The 26,235-nt window shown below is 42.8% G+C and overlaps 1 protein-coding gene across 2 annotated transcripts in view; it reads right to left on the bottom strand.

The window, feature by feature from the left end:
- Positions 1-26,235, bottom strand: part of LOC308079361 (protein bicaudal D homolog 1-like) — a gene marked incomplete at its 5' end in the record, with an annotated part of 59,238 nt that overhangs the window by 8,880 nt on the left and 24,123 nt on the right. Inside the window, 9 exons of one of the 2 annotated variants that reach the window (XM_080420813.1) lie at positions 6,348-6,561; positions 7,512-7,663; positions 12,850-13,044; positions 14,510-14,680; positions 16,042-16,267; positions 17,655-17,833; positions 19,423-19,932; positions 22,986-23,157; positions 24,756-25,057. In XM_080420813.1, the coding sequence (XP_080276939.1) occupies positions 6,348-6,561; positions 7,512-7,663; positions 12,850-13,044; positions 14,510-14,680; positions 16,042-16,267; positions 17,655-17,833; positions 19,423-19,932; positions 22,986-23,157; positions 24,756-25,057 (2,121 nt within the window). Of the gene's footprint in view, positions 1-4,073; positions 6,562-7,511; positions 7,664-12,849; positions 13,045-14,509; positions 14,681-16,041; positions 16,268-17,654; positions 17,834-19,422; positions 19,933-22,985; positions 23,158-24,755; positions 25,058-26,235 lie in introns of those variants that run through there. The other variant, XM_080420812.1, reaches the window with a different exon arrangement.

Raw genomic sequence — 26,235 nt, 5'->3', positions numbered from 1 at the left:
AATTCAATATTGAGATATTTTGCAAGTTATATATTTTTGGCCACACACAGTATAGGGGCTGAAAGAATATCCCCTAGGACAATAGAATCTCAAGGTCAATCTTCTTTGTGATATCGAAGGCCTTTCAGACTTGCAAGGTACTCCTTCAATAGCTTTTAATCCTATGTCCAATAATATCAAATTGGGGGCAGGCAGCCATAGCTTAGTGGGTAGAGAGGCTGTCTGGTAATCAGAAGGTCACCGGTTTGCCTCCCGGCCCACATATGTGTCGAAGTGTCCATGAAGCAAGACACTTGCCCCCTAACAGCTCCCCACCCCCCGAGCACTCATCATGACCATCTGAGTAGCCATCAGCTGGGTAAAGGTGAAACCAAATTCCCCCTGTAGAATTAATAAAGGTCTCCACTACCTAATTAGAACTTGTAGAGTAGACATCTCATATACCAATGAGTGAAAAGACAAAGATGATTACCATTGCTTTTACACCACCACCATACTGTACAAGACTACAGTCTAGAACGTCCGTACGGATGGCCCATAAGTAATGAACAGCACAGTTTAATAACTATAATGGGGTGTTACTTTAAGTTATTCATTGGTGTATTTGACTGGGGCAGAAAACATTTGACAGACTTGAGGTCCTCTTTCATCACAGCTAGTTTTTAATTTGGGTTTGGATATACAGTAGGACAATAGTCTTCATGGGATGTTGGACAGAGAGGTGTGTCTGTGTGTGTGTGTGTGTGTGTGTGTGTGTGTGTGTGTGTGTGTGTGTGTGTGTGTGTGTGTGTGTGTGTGTGTGTGTGTGTGTGTGTGTGTGTGTGTGTGTGTGTGTGTGTGTGTGTGTTTAGGAGGAGCGGGGTGGTCACAGAGAGGAGATCACACTGGTTTCCTTCCTACAGCTCAGCCAAAATAACTGCCAGAAAGTTAAATCTAATTAATCTGAGTTGTGTCTGATCATACTCTTTTTCATTATTTATCTCTGACAAAAATATATATTTATTTTGCATGAGTTCATAAAATATTGGATATCCTACTAAGCAGAGCACGAGGGACAAGAGAAATAGCCAAGTCAAATAAAAGAAAAACAATGGAAAATCAGCCTGTCACAGTGATAAAATTGCAGTGCCTGTCACTAACTGTATGTCAACAGCTAGCTCTTGGCGCATAACCAGGATAACTGGTTCAATTAGGTTGTTAGAAAGTGTATGATGCAAATGATGTACCAGCTATTCTCTATGAGTTGCAGACGGTTGTTTTAATCTGACATTATACGCTGTCGCATGATGGTGGTGCACAGGTGAAAGAAAGGGCCAATCTCAGACATAAACCTGCAAACCTGGCAATGGACGTGGCAAGTTCTTTGAGGTCACCGCTTGAACAAACGCGCTGACTCAGGCATTGATTGCGAACGCAGTACAGGCCGGAGGGGACGCAAACAGAGCTAGAAAAGGCTGCATGAAATAATTAATGGAGAGTTGTGGTGTGCAAAATGTGTAAAGAGGACTCTGGCTTGTCATCTGCCTTAAACTTCATGTTGTTGTGGGTGTGGGACATGAGGTGGCCTCAGTCAGAGGAAATTAAGGGACGAATAGGAACACGTCATTGGGTCAATGCTGGCAAAGCCAACTCCCAAAGGAGCCAATCAGAAATCTGACAAAAAAAGAGTTGCCTGTCAAATGTATTTTGCCCCATGTTGCATATTTCAAAGCATTTGTGTTTAGGCAAGAGGGTTCATCTGTCTACAGTAAAAGACAATAGTCAACAGATTTGAATAAAACAAGTGTCCATTGACATAAAAGGAAGGAAAGAATGAAACAGTGTGGGCATAAAAAAACAACAGGGAAGGGCGGACATGGGCCAGAATTCGGCAGAGCCTGTCTGCTTGACAGAAAGCAGCGTAGCAGGCCTGCCATTCGGTTGAGGCACTGCATATGGACAGTATCTGGTATTGTCTGGCAAGGCTGGGTCATTGTCAGTTCCACTGATTTGGGCCAGAAAGAAACACATAAAAAAACCAATATGAAGACTGTTGGTGAAGGCGTGGAAATAAAGGCAATAAAGAAAGTCCAATGATAAGAAGAGGTGTGTTTATATAGACAAAAGGCAAGTGTGATCAGCCATAGCAGGCATTGTTGTTACTCTGTGCAAGTATAATAGGTACTACTAATAAGGCACACATATACACAGGGAACACGGTATCATGTGTGCAGGACTGTACACCGCAAAATCCTGAAGTTTTAAAGGGAAAGCTTGCTGATTTTCAGCCTAAACCCCATTGTTCTGACGTGAGTAGATCAAATAATGGTGTGTAACAGAAAGGTCTTCTGTGTATTACTCCATGAAATGTTGATGTAGTGAAATGTCGAATGCGTTATTTCACGTCGCCGAGTGTACGCTCAATGACGAGAAACGACACGTATGGAATCTATACCCAATAAAATGACGTGAAATGACGCGTTTGAGATCATTGTTCAGCATCATCAACATTTCGCATAGGAATACATACTGTAGAGTAGAAGACAGGGATTTCTTTGCCTTATTTTATAATTGATTTCACATCAGAATAATGGGATTTAGGTTGGCTAAGTTTACCTTTAACTTAACTCTCTGAGTTAAATGAACACAGCAGACTTTACTGTGTACTGTATGACCTCAGCTGTGAAGTAAGCAAAACCTCACTCTTCTGATCTCAAATTCCCTTTAACAAAACCACTGCCTTGAGTTTAGCCCAATGTCCGAGAACTATTAGTTTTTCTTCCCAAAATTCTGATTTGATTGGAACATGAATTCCTGGTCGAAACGCTTTGTCACATTCCCTGAGTTTGGTGCAGTGCTGTGGGCAAGCCTCTCTAATCAACCTGAAAACATTTAATTCACTGCTACTGTACTGATGCTCTGCACATGCCCTTCGAGGTACAAGAGGGCGCTACAGTTATAGTTGGAGGATAACCGTAAACACAGTCACTGTGGTGCGTCTCAATGGCCTTAAATGGCAACCTCTCCTCTTAGTCGACCACTAAACCATTAAAGTGGTGGAATTAAGATTTCCCTTTCAATTAAATGTATACAATATCAGTGGTAGACACTGTACAAGGCCAGTATCCCCCAATAATACTGAATACTGAACCAGTTTGCATCGTTTTATAAGAACAATGAGAGCTGAAATGTGTGATTATCAATGAATCAGTGTGATCATCAATCAATTACGATCATGTATGTCCAAAACAGCTGACCCATACAGCACTATGATATTCATATCTAAAAAGTTGTTTGAAATCATATTAAAGCTACAGTATAGCGATGTACAGTATTAACATTGTTTTAATGTTGTGAGGCCATAGCAGCTATCTATGGAATTTCCTTTCAGCAATCCACCTGCTTCAGGCCAGTGCAGACACGGCACGAGGAGAGAGCCACTTCATACTATTGAGACACACCCTTGATTCTTAGCCATGTCGCATACATTTAATATCGACGCTGTTGGGTGGAAACCTTGTACTGTACGTCCAAAACGGATACTTTTCAGGAAATGGAAAAAAAGAACGCGTGGCCGTGTTCCAATGGATCCAATGTTTTGCTAGTCTTGCATGACGCTGTTGTACGACGAAGAAGGGAAGGCGTTCAAATAAAAAACCTACAACAACATTTGAGTTGAAATATGGAGGAAGGACAAGGTTTCGGCCCGACAGCAACGATGCGCTTGGACTGTAGTGGACACTACTGATTCTAGATGGGTCATGTGTGGGGTTGGGATCCTTTAGGATTTTAACGGTCCGATTCCTTAACAATTCCCTCTTAACGATTCCTATAGGGGGTTCCAAATAGACCCTTGCAGGTCTGTAAATCTGAGAGAGTACAAATGGAACCATTTGTACACTCTGATGGCCGTTGAAATTAAGTTTGAGAACCACCGGTATTGTGGTTGTATTAGCAGACGTGAAGTCCACATACCAGCTCTGACAGTGTGATAAAAACCGGCTCCAGAAACGGTTCCAAATGTGATGGAACCGATTCCGGTTCCTCAATTCCGGTTCCTCCGGTTCTGGATCCCAACCCTAGCCATGTTTGAGTGCTCTCAACCTTCCTTCCTCCCTATCGTTGTGACCCACAGTAGTTTCAGGTCACACATGAGCAGAGCATAAACACATGTTTCTCCTCCTTACAGCAAACACCAATTCATAGTCATACTGGATCAGGAATTTCTCAAAGAGAAAGGACTGCAACGTAAGAGCATCCAAACGTCAACATGCATAGCTCAATTATTATGGCTATATTAAAGTGAGCCACTGGGTGGTGCTACAGTACAGGCGGACCAAACACTAAAGGTTGAAGAAAGTGGTGACTGTACAGTAGCAACAGTGGACCAGGAATATGACTAGCCGTTACTCCTGCACATAATCGTACTTGGTGGAACGGCACGCATTCAAGACAAATTGATGTGACTCCCAAAACCCTATGATTTATTATGCACGTGCCAAAGATTGGCCTTCATTCCCGGTCCACAGCAGCGCTAACATCACACTTGTTAAGCTCTTGTTTAAGATCAAGAAAGAGTGAGAGATATGAGATTTCAAACACACGCTGCATCCACTGTATCCCAGTAACTCATCCTCGACTTGCACTGGAATTCTTGCGCTGAATGACATTTGGTTAACAGTGCTGTCTGTATATAATTGTAACTATTACCATTCAAAACAGAGTGAATATAACACTGAATAAGGATGAAAGTAGTAATGTGTTGTGGCCCTCGTTTAAGGTGTCAAATCAAAGTGGCCACAAAATGTCCACCCTAAGATGTCAGAATGTCCCTGTGTTGTTATCACGTCATGCATGTACAGTGGATGGGCAAAACGAAAAGCTTAAAAACCCTCTTTAAAAAGCCTCTATTAACATCCTGTGTAGAGTAGACCAATCAACAGTCTCAGAATAAAAGGAAGGCGGTGCCACTTGTGCTCCTTTGTGTCAAATCCCTGAGCAAAGTCTGAACATTCAGAACCCATTGGCCGAGGCTTAGGCACAGGAAACAGGAAATGGAAAAAAACAGGAAACCATTCTGTCCTCCTCTCTGTGAGCCCCACTCGCTCCCCCCCTCTGTCCAGTATCAGAAAACAGAGGGATGGTGGGAGTTATAGTTTTATAATCAGTAAGGGGGGTCTGATTGGAAATGTAGCCAAGTTGGTGGAAAGTAGGGCTGGGCAATTAACTGAAAATACATCCAAACCGATATTTAGAACCAATAACCGACTTAATCTTGTGGATGAATCGAATAATCGAGAAGCAGGTTTTTTTTTATATATTTTATCAACGAATCGACACGAAAAAATTCTACTAGTCTAGTCTGATAACCCTGTATTATACTTACAATGGTGAAGTACAAAAATGTCACTATTTTCTGTTATTTTTAATAATCATTCATTAATCGTAATCGAGGCAAAAGTTTCAAATAATCGTGACATTGATTTGAAGTCATATTGCCCAGCCCTAGTGGAAAGCGGGGGTCAGTGGCGAGGCCGATAGGAGCTGTAGTACCTGGGGTAGAGCGGCGAGTAGTGGGAACCATGGCTGTAGGAGGAGGATGGAGTATAGGAGCTAGGGGGGGTGTAGGCTGAGGAGGGGCTGAAGTACGCAGAGGAATAACTGTGGGGCGATGCAGGGGAGTGAGAAGAGGAGTACGGGGAGGAGGAAGACGGGGTATAGAGGCCAGAGGAGCGTGTCAAGCTGGACAGGGGCCGCGATCGAGCCGATGAGCTCCATGCGGAGTTCCTGGCGCCCAGGGGCGAACGATAAGGGGACGAGGGTCCCGAGGGAGCCGAGCTCAGCTGGCTGCCCCTGGTGGTGGTGGAGGTGGCAGAGGAGGGGGGTGGAGAGGGGTGTGCGTCAGGGGGGGTGTAGTGCCTGGACAGGCCTGAGCTATGGGGCAAAGCGGGCGAGAAGTTGACGCTGATGCTGTGGGAGTCGACCACGAACGTCCGCACGCCCAGCGTCCACTGGGAGTGAGCCAGGCCGAGAGGGGCGGCGGAGGAGGAGGCCGGGGTCCAGGCGGAGGTGGGAGAGGAGGGCGCCTCCAGGGCCGGGGGGCTCCCCGGCACCGAGGGAGCGGCCGACGACGGGCTGGGAGGGGGCCGGTGCGATGCCGTAGGGGAGGTGAGGGCGGAGGCCAGCACCGCTGCAGCCGCCGCGCCAATGGAGCAGGAGGACGGGCTACGGGGAAAGACAGAATGCAGTTCGCCCGAGGTGGGACTGGTGAAGCTGGAGGGGCGGAGGCTACCGTGCGCCACGGGCAAGCCAGGTCCCTGGGTTAGGGCGGAACTGGCGGCGTGCAAGGCCGGGGCCGGGTGACTTACTTTGGGGGTGCTGGTCTTCCCGCGGGGCGGCTTGCCCCCGCGCGACGTGCGGTGGCACAGCTCCTGGTCGAAGGCCAGGTCCTCCAGGCGCTGGGTGAGGGCCAGCTTCTGCTGGATGGCCATCCGCAGCAGGGAGTTCAGGGTCTTCTTCTCGTCCTCGGCCGCGGCCAGCTGCCTCTGCATCTCGTCCAGCTGCGTACAGTACTCGTCACACCTGGACGGGCACAGGGAGGCGTGAAGCGGTGGGTGGAGATGGAGGGGCAAAGGAGAGGAGGTGGAGAAGGTGTTCAGCAGAAACAATAAGCCACGATACAAGGAGAGAAAGAAACAGAGAGGTTGTTGGATTTAGACAAAAGTGATAGGACAGGCACTTTTTTTCCTCCACTGTGATAGTAGGGATGTGAACAATTTATCTACTAGACTAGAGATTAATCGCTCATTAAGAATTTACTCGATTACATTAATCAATTAAATAATGAATAGAGCGGTTCTGATTTATGATTTCCCAGCATTCATTTTCACAAACAGGTATATTATCTGAGCAGACAATCTGAGCAGCTAAAAAAAAAATATTATCCCCAAATGTTTCAACCACTACTTCTTTCCACTGTGTTGTCATGGAATATACTGTTCATGAGAGGTTCAAATCTTAAAGTTGACAATTATTGATGCAACATTAGTTTACAGGGGCAATTGTGTTGTTTGGTTCATTTAAGCACTGTATTTTAATGACAAAATGCCATGAAAGCATTGTCTGTCTCAGGTGCTACTGAGCAGTTTGTACAAGTAATAGTAAATTCAGGTTCCCAGGAAAATCACTGCTTATCAATGAATCGATGATCAATCAATAAGGTGAATCAACTATCGATTAATGATTTAATCGATAATTTGCATCCCTATGCTGTAGGTGTCCGTATTTCGTCTCATACGTCCAAAACCGTTACTTTTCAGGATTCAAATTCAAAAGTATCAAAAGTAGCAGATCTACAAGCTCAAAACGCGTCGCTTGCAGATCTGCTACTTTTAATACTTTTGTGCGACGCTGTAGTATGATCAAGTAGGGCGTTAATTTACGAAAATTTACGAAAACAAGAACATGGAGATAAGAGGTTTCTGCCCGACATGTCCGATATGTTGTTGTGCCGGTGTCTCGTCGTCTCTGACCTGGTGGCGAACATGGCTCTGAGGGAGGAGAAGGTGGCAGCGTCCTCCTTCAGGGCTTTGAGCTCGTTCCTCAGCTTCATCATGGTGTCCGTCACCATGTGCTTCTCTGTCTCATACTTACTCTTCAGGTTGGACAGGGCCACCTCTGCCGTCTGCAAAAACACGCAGGCATCTTAACCACTTGAAACCCAGCACCCAAATTCAAGGGGGGAACATGTGTGTCCCGTTGTGACCAGCGGTGGAAATTAACTAGGTAAATATACTTAATGTACTTAAGTACAAATTTGAGGTATTTGTACTTTACTTGAGTATTTCTAATTTCCAATACTTTTGCTTCTACTGTAGTGTACTCCACTACATCTTGGATCCAAATATTGTACTTTTACTCCACTACATTTATTTGAAAACTTTAGTTACTAGTTACTTTGTAGATTTGTATTATTATTACAAAACATACATTAACCACTTCAGCCCTATATACATTTCGGCCATTTGAAAATAGCCGATCTTCAAGCTCACAATGCGTCGCGATGCATCGACGCATTGTGAGCTTGTAGATCTGCTATTTTCAAAAGGTTTTTATACATTTGAAAAATTTGCAAAATGTACAAAAGAAGTTCATTTTGATGCCACTACTTTTGTACTTTTACTCAAGTAAATTCTTTATTCCGGACTTTTACAGAGTATTTCTTTATTGCAGTGTTTTTTGCTTTTACTTAAGTAAAAAATGTGAGTACCTTTTCCACCAATGGTTGTGACGTGTTGTGAGCTTATTAATAGATCTGCTGTTTTTGGCAAAGAGATTTGGTGTAGACGGGGGGGGGGAAGCGGTCCAAGTACAGTTGCAACTCAGGTCCAGTTTACAAAGTCTAGAGTGTTTAAATGGTTAAAATAGAATGCGCCAATTAAGCCTGATTTATAATGAAAATATAGCCAATCTACAAGCTCACAACGTGACGCATCACAACACGTTGCAAGCATGTTAGATCTGCTATTTTCGCTGCTGGACTTGCTTTTTCCAACATCTAAATCTACAGCGTAGACCCTCCTGTTCATAAAAACAGCAAAAGCTGTCAAGCGAGAGGGGAACAATGTGAGCATGGCTCAGCAGTTTTCAAGAAATTTAAGAAAGTGTCATTAGTTTCAATGATCTATGAAGGCCATTGGCCAGTTAATTGTCTCACTTTATAACCGTCTGCCGGCCCAGAAGGGAACAGCACTGGAGTGATAGTGAAAACGTTGAAGCTCATAAATTGCCTCCATTGTCTACTCTCAACGATTGGAAAAAATATTGCGTTCAAAGTCCTGCATTGCATGTAGAAAGGAGGACATTATGGATGCCATTACGTTATTTGAAATTAATCTCCATTTTAGATTCATCTCAAAAATAGACAGAAAGGTAAAATCCCAGGCCTGTTCTACAAATAATCTCTTACAAAGTTACAAGGGATTCCATAAAGAGTATACTGCACGCAGTAAATACTGTATGTCTCCATAAAACTCAAAGTGCATTGCTTTAGTTAAAGTCACACCAAAGTTGCATTGCCAGTGGTGTAAAGTAACTAAGTACATTTACTGAAGTACTGTACTTAGTCTTTCCGATTTTCAATACTTTTACTTCTACTCCACGACAACTATTGTGCTTTTACTACACAACAATTATTTGAAAACTTTGGTTACTAGTTTCTTTACTATTACTTTACTATTACAAAACATACATTAACCACTTCAGCCCTACATACTCCGGCTATTTGAAAATGCGATGTGTTGTGTTGTGGGCTTGTAGATCTGCTATTTTCAAAAGATTGTAATACATTTTGAAAACTTAAAATGGGACATTCTGCATAAGGAGTACTTTTACTTTTGGTACTTTAAGTACATTTTGATGCCAATACTAGCGTCATGCTACATTGCTTCCCACATTTTTAAACAGTGGAAATCAGTTTTGTCATCAAGCATACCTCAAAATCTCAGATCTGTACATGGTGGCTTCATCTTACAACCTTTTGTACAAGCCTATATATTTTCCCTATTGTTCCGCTATGGGCAGTAAAACCTGGCTATTAACCAGCTAGATTAGAACAATGCTGAAGTGACCAGAGTGCTTCGGGGCTTTATATTAGGTCCATATTTCCTCTACGGCATCTTCCTCACAGTGTGTCGCAGCCAAATCAATTATGGGAAAATAACAGGAGGGTAAACATGCTGTAGCACCCCCCTACTGTGAAGTTATTTATATACTGTATACATAAGGTACATAACACCATTTTTCAGAAGCAATGCGACTGCCTTCTATTCAATCCTCTTCCTCACAATCCCATTGAACACTTAATGAAGGACAGAGAAAAAGATTTTAGATGATGCACTCTGTCGCAGGCACATTAGTAAAAAGCAAAGTGAGTTTCTTAAATTTGAATTTCCTGTCACACCCGTTTTTTTTTTATTACCTAAGATCCATAACCGCTTGGCCCAATGCCTCCGCTAATAACTTTATCAGAACCCTAAAGTCAATTGTTGACCACTTTATCAAATATACTGTTACAACATTATCTTCAGTTGCAGACACCAGCGATTTAATCACATTGGTTAACATATCTGTCCCGGATAATGCATTTTTTGTGTTGCCTGGCGTAGAGAGTTTGTGTACTACCAACAAAACCCATGAAGACGGCCTGGCAGCTATGTCATTCTTTCTGGGTAGTTTGTCAGGACGTTTGTCAGAAAGTTTGACAAACTTCACTTTGAAATCCAGTTATTTTACGTTTGACTGAGGGTACTTCTATGGTTTCGGCATTTGGCCCTAATTATGGGTCACTGGGAATCCCTGGGAGCATTTGGAAATATGCACTGAGACCGCTGGTGTGCTCTCTGGTCATTCGTAAATTCAGTGCACCCTCCCCGACCCCACTCAGAAGAAGGGTTGTCCAGTGTGTTAACTACAACACTGGTGAAAACAACAATGGTGGAAGAAGTAATAGCTAAATGCTAACTAGACCAGTGGTTCCTAAACTGGGGGTCAACAATCTGGGGACCCCCTGTTTTGGGGGTCCCCAGATGATTAGCTTAATGTACAACAGGTTTTGTTGTATATACAGGGTATCTGCACATTTCTTAAGTGAAAGTTTGGACTTTTAAAGGAGTAGTTCACCCCAAAAGGAGTAGTTCACCCTATCAATTACACACCCCATGAAGCCTTGAATTCATGGAGATTGTTTTGTTTTTGTCACATTCCTAAGCCAATCATTTGATGACCGGTGGAAAGATGCTAATGTCTCCATAGGAGTCTCCGCAAGTCTCCTACCAGAGACTCCGGTGATCAAATTATTGGCTTGGGAATGCACTTTTTTTTTTTCAATTCAATTGTGGGTCAAATCACAACAAGTTGTCTCAAGACAACTTTTTTTAATGAATTCAAGGCTTCATGGGGTTTATAACTGGATTTATGGAACTGAATTTATCTGAGGAAACTAAATGTAATGCCTACAATTCCAAGTGCTTATCAGGTTGGGGGGTCCCCAGTTCAAATATGAATATTTTGGGGGGTCGCGGCCTGAAAAGTTTGGGAACCCTTGTACTAGAGTCCGGGCTTGTCAAACTCGCGGCCCGCGGGCGTTTTGCGGCCCGCGGAAAGGTCCAATGCGGCCCGCGAAATACTTTTAAAAATAGTAAATTGATACTACATTTAACAGACATAGAGTGGCAGTTTGCATTGATGTGCTTCCAAGCAGCTCGCCCCTCCCCCACTCGCTGCTACTTGACTGAGTACCTCTGATCGCCCAGGCATTGTCTAAACAGCTGTGGAATGTTCTGGCTGATTGGCTCGTTAACAGTCTACTCAACTAGTCGAGTAGTAGGCCTAATGGCTATACTCTTTGATCGTCACACAGGAGTCAGCCCAGCACGGACATGTATTCTCTCTCTCTCTCTCGCTCTCTCTCTCTCTCTCTCTCTCTCTCTCTCTCTCTCTCTCTCTCTCTCTCTCTCTGTGTCTCACACACACACACACACACACACACACACACACACACACACACACACACACACACACACACACACACACACACACACAAACGTAGTGCAGTGTTATGAAAATAACTGCTCCCTGACATTAAGTTTGTTAAAGCAAAGAGATGTCAGGTGTCTGGGAGCAGCAAGTGATTTAGATGAAATTTCATGCTGCCATTTTTGAAAATATAATAATGGTAATAGGTAGTTAGAAGCATTAATCATATGTGTTAAAAACGTATGAATGTCTTTCTCAGGAGCTTGCCCAGTGAAATCCTCAGTATTAATTGAACTCAGAGCGTATTTAACATTCAATCTGGGAAAGCATCTGTGTCATTTTAAGATTGATTTGGCTATTCAAAAATAGCAGATATACAAGCTCAGTGTACAAGCTCATAGTGCCACACTATGAGCTTGTAGATCTGCTATTTTTGTAAATGTAAATAATTAAAGTAGCTAATCTTCATAAAACATTTTTTAAAGTGATATACTGTAGTTATAGCAGTGACTGAGATGTAGTGGAGTAGAAAGTTCTGGAAATTGGAAATACTCTAGTAAAGTAAAACTACGTCAAATCTTTACTTAGGTACAGTACTTGAGTAAATGTAATTAGTTACTTTACACCACTGTTCTATAAATGTAATTATTTAACCACCCACACACATTACCAGGTATTGTTTAACTTCAAATTATTCTACTTAAAATGGTTTATAATAATAAATGTAATAATAATAATAATAATTATTATTATTATTATTATTGTTACAAATTGCATTGTTTGTTTTCTGAGACAAGACAACAGATTGAAAAACAATGCTGTATAACTGAATGCGTGTGAGCGCGCATGTGTGTCCGCAACTGGTTCCTGCCCACCTCAAGTCACCATTTGACCAATCTTGCCCGAACACCAAAATGAGTTTGACACCCCTGTACTAGACTATGCTAAACGAGGCGAGACGAGTGGTATTGCCTGTCATTGCTGCCGTGAACTGTTATTTATTATTTATTATCTGACACGCGCCGTGCGGGGCAGGTATAGGAAGCAGTGAGGGACAATACAGACGGCAGGCACGGAGGTGCGAAGCAACAATACTCTACAGGCAAGGTGTGGTGTTTTTGCTGACCATTCGTAAATCTGCTGAACTAAGTACATACCGCCAGAGCACTCTGAAAACTGAGTAGATTCAAAGTGCATACATCCGAAAGCACCCCCTGTATTAATTCAGGACCACTGCTTTTGAAAAGTGAACCAACGAACACCATCAATATGTCACCCCCCCCCCCCCCCCACACACACACACACACACACACACACACACACACACACACACACCTGTTTGTTAGCCTTGAGGACCAGCCTGAGGGTGGCTATCTGCTCTCTCTTGGTGCTGAGTAAGGACTTCATCTTCAGCATCTCCTCCAGGCAGCTCTCTTTGTCCTTGTCCATCAGAGGAGCCAGCTCCCTGGCTGCAGCTCTCTGTCTGGACAGCTGGAGAGACCTGTCCACTGCCCGCTGGAGGTGTTTCACCTGCAGACAACCAGGACAACAAAAGGGGAGTGAGAGAACAGGCAGAAAGGATTGGGGCTGTAACTATCCATTCATTTTCCGATTAATCGAATAATCAAGAAGCGCATTGGATAAAATGTCATTAAAAATTATGTCACCGAATCAATTAAACACTTCAGCATTCTTTTTACTTTTTCACACAACAGTGTTGTTGTCCAACAACAGTGGAAATAGCAGTGGTGGGAAAAAGTATTCAGATATTTTATTTTAAGTAAAAGTAGCAATACCACAATGTAGAAATACTCTGCTACAAGTAAATAGCCTGTGTTCAAAATGTTACTTGAGTAAAAGTACAAAAGTATTGGCATCAAAATACACTTAAAGTACCAAAAGTAAAAGTACTAGGATGTTTGAAAATAGCCGATCTACAAGCTCACGTAGATCGGCTATTTTCAAATAGCCTATGTATAAAATAGGGCTAAAGTGGTTAATGTGTGTTTCATAATATCATAATTTATATCTGAAAAGTAACTACAGTTTTCAAATAATTGTAGTGGAGTAAAAGTACAATATTTGCCTCTGAGATGTAGTGGAGTAGAAATAAAAGTATTGGAAATTGTAAATACTCAAGTAAAGAACAAATACTTCAAAATTGTACTTAAGTACAGTACTTAAAGGGAAAGACCACTTTGGTAGAGGTTTGGGTTGTGTAGTTACCTTGCCATGATGTAACTACAAAGGTGGACAAGAAATCTAAAATAATTACTCCATCGATTAGAAATTGATAATTCAAAATATGCTCCTCATTGACTTACATTGTACGGTAAAACAGCTCTCAAACTCACTCTTTTAGCACATAAACGAACACAAACAAAGATGATTCAGTCAATATAGAACATCACCAAACCCAGTACTGTTTTTCTTTTTAATAAAAATGTCAACTTCCTGTTGATTTTACTATTTGAAGATCCGGATCCGGATCCGCAGATCCAGTCCAGGTTTTCTTCCTAATAAAAACAGCAAAATCAACAGGAAGTAAAAAAAAATATTAAAAAAACAAACAGTACTGGGTTTGGTGATGTTCTATATTGTCTGAATCAACTTTGTTTGTGTTCGTTTATTTGCTAAAAGAGTGACTTTGAGAGCTGTTTCAGCGTACAATGTAAGTCAATGAGGAGCATATTTTGAATTTATCAATTTCTAATCATTGGAGCAATTATTTTTTATTTCTTGTCCACCTTTGGAGTTACATCATGGCAAGGTAACTACACAACCCAAACCTCTACCAAAGTGGTCTTGCCCTTTAAGTAAATGTACTTAGTTACTTTCCACCACTGGGAAATTGCGATCTACAAGTTCACAACGCGTCGCGGTGCATTTAGCAGACGCTCCTGTCCAGAGCTACCTACAGTACAAATGTGAATGTCAAGGTTGAAAGTGGTCTGCAACTAAAATACACGCACGCACACACACATACTGGTCCCACCTGTTCTCTGATGATGGCGTTCAGGTTGTAGATGTTCATGGGCTCCTTGCGCAGCTCGCCGGCTGGCTCCAGGGCGGGCGACGACGATGACGATGATGACGAAGAGGCACTGATGCTGGGCGAGCCCACGGAGGGAGAGCGAGGCCCCGGGCTCTGCTGCTGGGACGGGACCTGCAGATAGGCCTGTCACACTTAATACATAATCACCTGATGATAATAATAATATAATAATAAACTTTATTCATACAGCACTTTTTTTTATTTTTTTACAATGTTACAAAGTGCTTTACGACATAAAATCAAACAATGAATCATGTACAATTTGAATGTGAATAAAAGACAGCAACATTAACAGCATCAAAGAGAATAGATGCACCAATTGCTGCGCTCGGGTGGCGCAGTGGTAAAGTCCCTGCCCACCACCATGGAGGTTGTGAGTTCGAATCCACTGTGGCCCATGTTCGGGGGGAGGGAAGCCGGGCGGGGAGGAGGGTGATATTTGTCACTGCACGTATTCCTACAGGCTAGCGGCGGTACTGGTCAGCGGGGAGTGTTAGACGGGAGGTGTAGGACGAAGGCTCTACGCCCCCCTGGTGGGGGCTCCTCACTGGCAGGTGAGTCAGTAGGATACAACAGCAGTGACAACACACAGAAATGTGTGTGGGGAGGAATTAATTGGCATAACGACTACTGTAAAAAGGGGGTAAAATATTATTGGCTACTCTAAAGAAAATTTTAAAAAAAGTTTATGGAGCTAGCAAGCCTGAGGTCCAATGGCAGGCTGTTCCAGAGTCTAGGGGCCCTGATGGCAAAGACCCGGTCACCCTTGGTCACCAGCCTAGACTTAGGAACAACCAGTAGAGCTGAATCAGAGGACCTCAGGCTACGGACAGGCACATAGGGTTCCAGCAGATGAGCTAGAAATTGAAGTGCCAGGCCGTTAAGAGCTTTAAAAGTTAACGATAAAATCTTAAAATAAAATGTATTTGAGGTATTTTTTGCATAATCATCATTATCATTTCAATTCACTCATTTAGGGTGGAAATCTACAAGCCTAGAGCTAATAAATCGTCTGTTTCCACTATTTCATTTTTTTTTTTAATAATAAAATGATTTAATATGGCCTACTTTGGACCATAGATAGTACAATATTTATTTTGATTATTGGCAGCGGTCATCGTCAGTCATTTCTTTGTACATTTAAGTTATTTGTCTTATCTGCCCTGTGCTATTTTAGTTTACAAAGCCAACAGCAATGTCTTATTTTCTATATGTTTCAATGTTCAATGCCAAATTCACAATTACATCGTTAATCAAAATTATTTGTATGGCCTCATGAACTGTTCAAACTGCATATTTTGATATGTATGTTCGTACCATTGTTCGTTGTACTGTTCGTCTAGATGTTTGCATGTTTATGGACCACAACACAATGGCTTTTTTATGATTGATCTATTTGAGTTTTTAACCTACTGTCTGTACCTTTTAAATCGGCAAGTAAAATAAAATGTCATGGTGGTGACAGCCCCTACCTGCAGACCCTCTCTGGCCCCCTCCTTCCCCTCTCTCCCCGCCTCACCAGACAGGGGCTCTTTGGACGGAGACTCCGACGGGCTGCGCGACTCTCCGGAATGGCTCGAGCAGGCCGAGGCCACGGCGGCCAGGCGGCGGGCGAGGCGCGGGGTGAGCAGGACCCGGCTGTCGTCAGCCGACAGGGCTTTGAGGCCGGCGCTGAGGCCCCGCAGACCCCTGCCCTGCCTGGAGGGGAAAACAGCAAGGACAATACTGTCAGTGTTGCCAGAGAAATAAGCAACCGGGTCTATGAAAACAAGCCCAAAAGAAGCGACTATAGGCCACATGAGCACTTTAAACCTCTACGTAGATCTGCTATTTTCAAAGCAAATCTTGAAAAACTTGAAAAAAAAATTTAAACGACATAAATCTTTATGAACAACACAAATCTTGTATGGGGTCCCTGCTACAAAATATTTTCAGATGGGGTCCACGGCCAAATACATATTAATTTGGGGGTCCTTCACGTGAAAATGTTTGAGAAAAACATTAGGAAACGAGCCCAAATAAGCAACTACACTTTAGAAACAAGCCCCAAATAAACGCAACCAGCAATATTTATAAGCGACTTTACAGGAAAACAAGCCCAAAGTCGCTTAATAAAAGCAAACAGGGCAACAATGCATACTGAATATGGTTGACTACCTTTGATAGTTGACCAGCAACACAGAGCTACTGTATCCAGCACCACATTTATTTACTTCCCTGCCACAAATGTTTACAGTTTGAGTTCAAACATTCGAAGGGGTCATGCCGGTAGCACATCGATGGATAGTGAGTTGACCGTATAATGTCCCCAGTTTTGATTTCTGCTGAAGAGACCTGTGTTGTCTTTCTGCTCTTGCTCAACTTTTTGTCTCTCTAGTCTCTACACTGTCATGTCTAAAAATGTATAATACATTTATGGTTTTAAAATAACATCAACAAAAAGTTTGGAAGAGTAGGTTTGTAAGTGTCATGCCTGGCATGCCTTGGTTGTAGAAATCCAAAGACCACTGCCAAAGTCCACTTGAACCCCAGCATCCTTATTCTGTAGAGAACATTCGGCAAAAGTAGCAGATCTACAAGCTCAAAACGCTATATAAATTGCATGTATTATAATTATTATTAACACGTGCAACAAAACACATTGTGAGCTTGTAGAGCGGCTATTATCGCCAAGGGGTTTAGTAGAGGGTAAAAAAGCGGACCAAGTACTGAGCCGACCCGTCCACTAAATATTAGTTGACCAAGTCTAGAGCACTGTTTCCCAAACAGAGGGTCGGGACCCATGTTTGGGTCGCGGACACATTTTTATAGGTCGCGAGTAAATGTCCCCCCTTTTTTCTGTTTCCCACATTTCAAAAAAAAATATATTATTTCAAAAGATTAAAAAAAGTTTAAACAAAAAAATCACAAACTTTCATCACTTTTTCAAAATATTCTATAAATAAAAATAAATATTTTTATCGGCTATTTTCACTAGTTTGGGTCCCGGGCAATCGTCTACGGTAATTTCTCTTTTGGGTCTCGAGCTAAAACGCTTGGGAGCCACTGGTCTGGAGGGTTGAAGTGGTTAAAAGAGTGGGTGAACCTGTAGTAGTCCAGCATGACGCGGTTGGGAGTCTCATTGTTGCACAGACACACATGGTGGTAGAGCTGAGCCAGCTCCTCACTGAAGATCACCAGCTCATCCTGAGCCGCGTTCAAGGCCCCCTGGCTCTCGCTGGACGCTGTCTGAGCTGCCCGCAGCTCCGACTCCAGGCTAGAGATCTTTGGAATAGAATAGAAATGAATAGAATAGAATAGAACAGTGGTTCTGAAACCTTTTAATTTCAAGGACCCCCATAACTCTTGAAAGTGTACAAATGGAACCAAATGGAACCGTAAGGGTTCCATTTGTACGCTCTCAGAGTTACAGACCTGTAAGGGTCCATTTGGAACCCCCTCAAGGAACCCAGAACCCACTTTGAGAACCACTGGAATAGAATGTTTCATCTGAGGAAATGGATTTAGGTTTTCAGAGGGGGGACAAAGTCATTGTTTTGCGAGTCGAGTCAAGCCACGAGTCATTGGGGCTTTTTTTATTTGAACGAGTCGAGTTTAAAGTCAGCAAATGTGTCTCGAGTCCACACCTCTGTTTTTTAGGATATACTGTAAAGGGAGTTTGATGATTTTGTCAACTGTTATTTTTTATATAGTTATGTACCATACAGTGAAACGTTTCCTCTAAAAATACAGTATCCCCACAAGATATTGAGGCTTATGTATGAATATACTGTAGTATTAAGGATGGAAAAGCTAAAAGCTGGAAGCAAAGAATAAAGAAGCTGAAGAAGCAGAGAACACTGCAGTGAAAGTGATCTGCCTTGTCTTGGTACGTTGACCCCGAAAAATCAATTTCCATTAATTCCGAGCAAGACCAGATATCATTTCATATCTCATTCTGTCCCCGCAGGCCGCGTGTTACCGTATGAGTAATCGATCAGAGGCCGAACGATGCCAGGTTTTTGGGTCTGATGCCGATCCCGTTTTGGAGAGTCCAAGACCACCGATTATAGAAGTATTGGCCGATATTTTATCAATCTAACCAATTAGAATTTTTATTTTATTTGATTAAAGCTTTAAAAAAAATTACAATTCAAAAACAGCTCATGCGTAGCAATAGCACATGTTGTGAGTGTGTAGATCTGGTGAAAAAAGGTTTCACCTATGATGACATGCCCAAAATACAAATCGGCTGCATAATTGTCGTCTGTCGATAACGATGTCATCAAAAAAGTCAAATAATGGCCGATATATCGGTCTGCCTCTATAATCAATACCACTAGTCTATACCCGACATTTCCACCCACCGTCCATGGGACCTACAACCATGACTACAGATCCCAAAGCCTGCATGGACAGTTCCTGGACAAAAACGCTACTAAACAGCTTAAATTTAGGAAAAGTGAAATACTAGCTTCGTCACTCTCTTCATATGCCAGTGGTCAATGCCCGTGTTCAAGTTCAGATCGATTGGTCAACCCACTGAGGAGAGGAATCTCCCCAATTTAGTCATTATGCCCATTAATTCCTCCCCACACACATTTCTGTGTGTAACTGCTGTTGTATTCTACTGGCTCACCTGCCAGTGAGGAGCCCCCACCGGGAGGACGTAGAACCTCTCCTCCTGCCCAACACTCCTTCACCGCCCCAGCCCATAGGAGTACGTGCAGTGACAAATATCACCCTCTCCGCCCCGGCTTCCCTCCCCCGAACAGGGGCCAATTGTGTTGGTATAGTCGCTTGACAAATCTGAATGCACCGCGGCGCGGTGGATTCGAAGAGGTTTCACTCATTTTACAGTAGGATGTGCTTACCTTCTCCCGTGCCTCGCGGCAGCTCTTCTCCAGCTTGGCCACATGCCCCTCCAGCCCGCGGAGGTGAGCGTCGCCCGCCCGCGTCGCCGCCCTCTCCTCCGCCTCACCGGCGTGAGCCAGCCTCTCCCGCAGGCCCTTCAGCTCCGCCTTGAGCTCCACCACCTCCGTCACCGCCACCCGGTACTTAGACTGCAGGATCTCCAGACCGGGAGTCTGGTGGAAAAACATCTGACTTTGGCTCACTGTCCCACTGTTCTCGTCCTCGTTGTCCCCTCCCTCCTCTTCTCCTCCACCTCCTCCCTCTTCCTCTGCCATCTCCACCATGGCGGCGTGGTGGTGGTGGGCCTCCTGGGCGAGGCGGGCCCCGCGGTGCAGCCGGCGCAGGGCGGTGACTCTCTGGCTGAGGCGGATGGCCCTCTCGTGCTGCTCCGTCAGGGCACCCTGGGTGTGCTGGAGCTGAGTCTGGGACTCCTGCAGGCTGGTCAACAGCACTGCCTTCTCTCGCTCCACCTGAGGGGGGGGTAATAGGCAGGTTGGGTAAAGGCCGGTGGGATCACTAGTAGGGTTGAGCAATTAACCAAAAATATATCGAATATATAGATATTTAGAACTAATAACCGACTTATAACCAAATAATCTAATAAAACGAATCACAACGAAAACAATTTATTGAGAGAAAATAGTTTTATGATCGACTAAATCGATTCGTCTGTATAGAGGCTTAGCCCTGTATTATACTTTGTTGTACAATGGTGGCGTACAGAAATAGCGAATATAGCCGATCTATAAGCTCACAACCGACAACAACAACCACTGTTACTTTCACTGTGCAATGTAAGACAATGGGGAGGATATTTTGGATTATATATTTTTTTTCAATGGCGCAACTATTGAACATATCTTACCACTATTTAGAGCTATATCATAACAGGGTAATTACACAACCCAAACCACTACCAAAGTGTAACATTTTGTGCTTTAAAAAAGAAAAGAAAAGAAACAGCTGAAGCCTGAGGTGCAAAGAATGCAAAGACAACCTGTGAACTAGGTCACAGACACAGACCTAATTAATTCTGGCTCTTAGGTTTATTTCTGTGTTAGGTCTGGTGCTTTTTGAAAAAAATAAATACTGCCTTAGATCTCTGTGAAAATCACAGTTTGAAATTACATTGAAACATTTCACCCTCATTAGAGGAAAGCTAAATATTTCAAAATGTCATCCGGTGCAAAAGAAATCTGAGCAAAAATGTGGTCTTTAACCACTTAAAGCCTCACTATGTAACTTTTTAAAAAATGAATGAAATGTAATTTTGTCCAATCATGGTAGAGTATGTTAATACAATATAAGTTATATAAACTAGTCCATACCCGTGGGGGGATATGCACACATGATCTGGCAACCCGGGAGCCAGCGAACACAAAAACGCTAATAAACAGCTGACATTTGGGGAAAGCGAAAAACGGGCTTCGCTGTTCCGTGCACATGGTAATGGTCAATGGCTGTGTGCAAATTCAGATCAATTGCTCCAGCCACTAAGGAGAACCGGGCAGAAGAAATTTGGGCTCACCACCCTCACACCACCCTCACACCACCCTCACAGAACTTTGTAGAATTATAGGAGGATGGGGTCGTTGTATGTCTCCCTGCTCTTCTATTGAGACATTTAGATCGTGTCAAACACAGGATCTGACACGAATTTTGACCTGATGGTCAAGATTCAATTTATCCCCTGTGCAAGCAGGCCGGCTCTATTAGCTGAATGGTTAAAATGTCAGCACTTGCGCAGGACACCGGGTTCAAATCCGGGGTAGAAGAGGACAGTTACATAGTGCTGCTTTAAACCCACTATTCTTAGCAAAACGGAAAAAAAAAAGTTGCAATTATACTTGGACCGCTTTTTTCTCTCTAAACCAAATGTCGTTGCCAAAAATAACTGATCAACAAGCTCACAACGCATCGCACTGCGACGCATTGTGAGCTTGTAGATCAGCTATTTTTGGCTAATGTTCCCCCCCAGAATAATATGGATGCTGGGGTTCAAGCGGTTAAAAATTGCCCAGCCGACTGGGGAGTGGTCGATAGTCTAGTGTGTCAGCCCAGGATATAAATAAGTTCTTCCTGCATCCTAACCAATCAGAAAGAGCAGAGGGAGAGCAGGAAGGGATGAGATTACATCTAGTGGGACTGCAGTATCCAGCTGTACACAAGCACACACAGACACAGACACAGACACAGACACACGCGCACATGCACACGCGCGCACACACACACACACACACACACACACACACACACACACACACACACACACACGCACACACGCACACACACGCACACACACAAACATGTGGTGGGGTAATTATATGAGCAACAGAGAGAGAAAGACAAAGGGAGAGAGTACCGCATGCGGTGGGGTTATTATATTATACAGCATGTCAGCACCCTTTTTCAGTAAATTATTCAGAAGCCTCTCCCCTGCTATGAGCTTTATAAGTGAGCAGGCTAAAGTCCATAACAAGTAGGAAATAAAGTGTGTGAACTCACTTTTTGTTGTTGTTGAATAGGGCAAAAGAAAACTCCTTTTAATGCCTAAAGCTGCAATCTGAAACTGAATGTTAATGAATACAGCGTAATTTTAACCATATTAATTCAATTTAACTAGCACAACCACAGTGGTTGGAGGTGGTCCCCCTACTCTTCAGAAATGTACACCCCATGGTGTCAGATAAGGACATCTACTGGTTGACATACAGTATACAGTAGTTAGTACTGCCTGAAGCGGGCCCATAACTTCAAATATCTCCCCAGGCCAAGTAGGGATTCTGTCTGGGAGGAGTGGTAAAAGTTTGTACTGTACTGCTATATGGGAGACCTGGAATCCAACCCCGAATAACCTCGCGTCACCAGGCTTTCCACCACGGAGGAAAGCCTGGTTTTCATTCTAAAACTGAGCTGTGTGATCCGGTTTGTAAAAAAGGAAAAATTCATTAGATTCCGGTGGTGGGTTCCGGTTGGCGTCGCATCGTATGCACATGTGACAGAAACACACCTTGAACCTTCCATATTTGCTATCTTCCAGACAAAATAACTTGTTGTGATGAGTATTTACTATACCTTTTCATACATTCATACATATTATAGCAAAAAGAGTGCTGGTAGTGATATATGAATCACATATTGGTAGTGAACCAAAGGAAATTAGATTAACTCAACAAACACACTAGGGCTGGGCAATTAACCGAAGATATATCGAAACCAATTAAAACCGAATAGTCGAGAATCACGTTTTTTTTAATACGTTACTTTTCTTTAAATATCAACAAATCCACACAAAAAAATCTAATCTACAAAATCGATTAGTCTTATTAACTCTGTAATATACTTTGTTGTACAATGGCGGCATACAAAAATAGTGAAAATAGCCGCTCAACGTGTCGCGATCTGCTATTTTCTCTATTTTCTTTTAATATTCATCCATTCATCTTAATCGAGGCAAAAGTTTGAACTAATCGTGACATTGATTTGAAGTCATATCACCCCCCCAGCCCTAAAACAGACGTACCTGCAACAGCTGTTGCTTGATTTTCTGGATCTCCGTCAGGTGGATCTCACTGAAGAGGTCCGAGGCGCCCCCATCGACCTTCCTCCCGGCCCCCCGACACTCTCCATTAGCCCTGGGCAGTGACCCTGTGTTTGTCCCTGTCCCTGGACCTCCTTGGAGGTGACCGTTACACCTGAGACACCAGAGTCAGAGCAGAGGACATACAATGACATACAATACACAGTCCCCACGTGCTCACAACGTGTCGCGTTGTGGGTTTGCTATTTTCAAATAGCCATGTATAATATGGTTAAAGTGGTTAAACCGATTTTGAAGCTGCATTAACCTATTTAGCTGGGGACCCCCTGGAACCCCATCAAAGACCCCTGGGGGTCCCCAGACCCCACTTGGAGAACCATTACATTAGGCCATGGACCCCCATTTGATAATTATTATTCTTTTTATTTCTGGGATCCCAATCAACACTGTGAAATCCTCCGTGTTAATTTAACAATGAATCATTTAGCTGGGGACCCCCTGTGACCCCCTCAAGGACCCCCGGGGGTTCCCCGGACTCCACACTGAGAACCAGTGTTACAACATTAAGCGGTTCTCAAAGTGGGGTCCTTGAGGGGATTCCAGGGGGTCCCCAGCAAAGTGTGTTATTATAGCATAAGAATCAATTGAACCACTTTAATCCGGTTTTGGAAATAGCCTGCTATTTGGAATATTATTTTTTTTCAACAACACAAATCTTGTACGGGGTGGGGGTCCCCGGCACAAAACATTTTCAGATGGGGGTCCGAGGCACAAATACATATTCATTTGGGGATCCTTGACAATAAAAAGTTTGAGAACCGGCGTACTAGCGGAAAAAAATTGTTCCAACCAACCAGTGCTGATTTCATCGACTAAAACTATGACGAAAAATGTCTAAAAAAAATCTGATGAAAAGATAATAAAAACGAAATAAAAACTAAGCTACGTTGACTAAATATATTGACAATTTCGTCAACAAATAAAAACTAGACTAAAATGTTAGGGAGGGACTAGTGGAGAAGAGATCCAGTAGAACTAAAACAAGTAATTTTATGTTTGGTTGTGCTCAGGTGTTGCACTCTGTAGCAGCGCGACACCTTGTGAGCTTGTAGATCGGCTATTTTCAGCATGCAACCAAGTATAAAATCAGCCATTACGACGCCATCAAGGCACCGCCAGAATACATTTTAGTCGACTAAATCAACTGTAGATTTAGTCGACTAAAATCTTTTGATATTTAGTGGACTAAAACTAGACTAAAACTAAAACATTTCAGATGACAAAAAAATACAACTAAAACTAAAAGGAATTTTATTCAAAAGACTATGACTAAAACTAAATCAACACTGCAACCAGTGGTGTAAAGTAAGTAAGTACATTTACTCAAGTACTGTACTTAAGTACAATTTTGAGGTATTTTTTACTTTAGTTACTAGTTGCTTTGCAGATATAAATTATTATATTATAAAACATGCATTAACCACTTTAGCCCTATTTTATACATAGGCTATTTGAAAATAGCCGATCTACAAGCTCACAACGCGTCGCAATTTACTTCTACTACTTTTACTTTTGGTACTTTAAGTATATTTTGATGACAATACATTTGTACTTTTACTCAAGTAACATTTTGAACACAGGCCTTTTTACTTTTAACAGAGTATTTTTATATGGTGGTATTGCTACTTTTACTTAAGTAAAATATCTGAGTAAAATATCTGAGCACTTCTTCCACCACCGACTGCAACCAACCTGGCGAGATCCTCCGACGGCGAGAGCAGCGTGGTGGGCGTGGCCGTGCCGCTGGGCGGGGCGGAGGTGAAGGCCAGGTGGGCGCTGCCCGTGTAGGCCACGTCGCACATGCTGAGGTGGTGCACCAGCTCCTTGCGCAGGTGGTTCTTCTGCTCGCGCTCGCTCTTCAGGGAGTCCAGCGCCTCCTCCAGCTGAGCATCGGAGATGTCCTTCAGCCGCAGCGCGTCCTCCAGCTGGCTGTTGAGGAGCTCCGTCTCCTCCTCCAGCACCTTGATCTCGTGCTTCAGCCCCTCGTACTCCACCTATGGGGTGAGGAGCAGTGGTGTAAAGTAACTAAGTACATTTACACAAGTACTGTACTTAAGTACAATTTTGAGGTATTTTTACTTTACTGGAGTATTTCCGATTTTCTGTACTTTTACTTCTTACTCCACTACATCTCAGAGGCAAATATTATACTTTTACTCCACTACAATTATTTGTAAACTTTAGTTACTAGTTACTTTGTATATTTTGATTATTATTACAAAACATACATTAGCCACTTCAGCCCTATATATATTTTGGCCATTTGAAAATAGCCGATCTACAAGCTCACAATGATTTTTATATATATTTTTTTAATATATTTATTATATTTGAAAACTTGTGAAATGGGACATTCTGCATAATGAGTACTTTCCATTTTTGGTACTTTAAGTACATTTTGATACCACTGCTTTTGTACTTTTACTCAAGTACATTTTTAATTCCGGACTTTTACTTGTAACAGAGTATTTCTACATTACAGTATTGATACTTTTACTTAAGTAAAAAACGTGAGTACTTTTTCCACCACTGGTGAGGAGGAGGTGGGAGGGTGGAGGGTTGGAAGCACGGGGGGATGTGGTGGGATGGAGGAGATAATGGAGAGTTCATAACATGCATACACACTGACAAATAATGGTTCTTAAATGGCTACCAATTTCTTTAGTGAATGATTCTTCATGTTCCTCAGATGGTTCTAAGAGAACCTGTTTCGGTCAAACAACCATTTTTCATGGTTCTTTGAGGCACCTTTAGCCACTTAAACCCAACAGCATCCCAATTATAGGCATGTCTTAATAGGTGAACATTTGTTTTTAGTTTAGTTAGTTTCTTTTTTTTATTGCAACATTTATTAGTCAGGGGTAAGATTCAACAAGGTCAGAAAAATAGCAAATCTACAAGCTCACAACGACGCCCTGTGAGCTTGTAAATTTGCTATTTTCAAAGATTTTTGCCACGTTAAAACTGAGGACATTTTCTACATGCTTTTAGTCACGGAGTCAAGGATGGGGAACTGAGTTCATAACATGCATACTTATCCATGAATAGCTTTTTCCCTTTTTACAGCGTGGCTCCTATGATTACGGTGACCACCAGACATTTTCACTGTTTTGTTTTGACCGAGATTGGCCCGGTTTCAAGCTGGGTGTCCCGCGTCCCCAAAAATATCTCT

This window comes from Gymnoscopelus braueri (assembly GCF_963280865.1).
Source record: "Gymnoscopelus braueri genome assembly, chromosome: 23".
NCBI classification, from domain to species: Eukaryota; Metazoa; Chordata; class Actinopteri; order Myctophiformes; family Myctophidae; genus Gymnoscopelus; species Gymnoscopelus braueri.
This window is presented reverse-complemented; position numbering and strand designations above follow the sequence as displayed.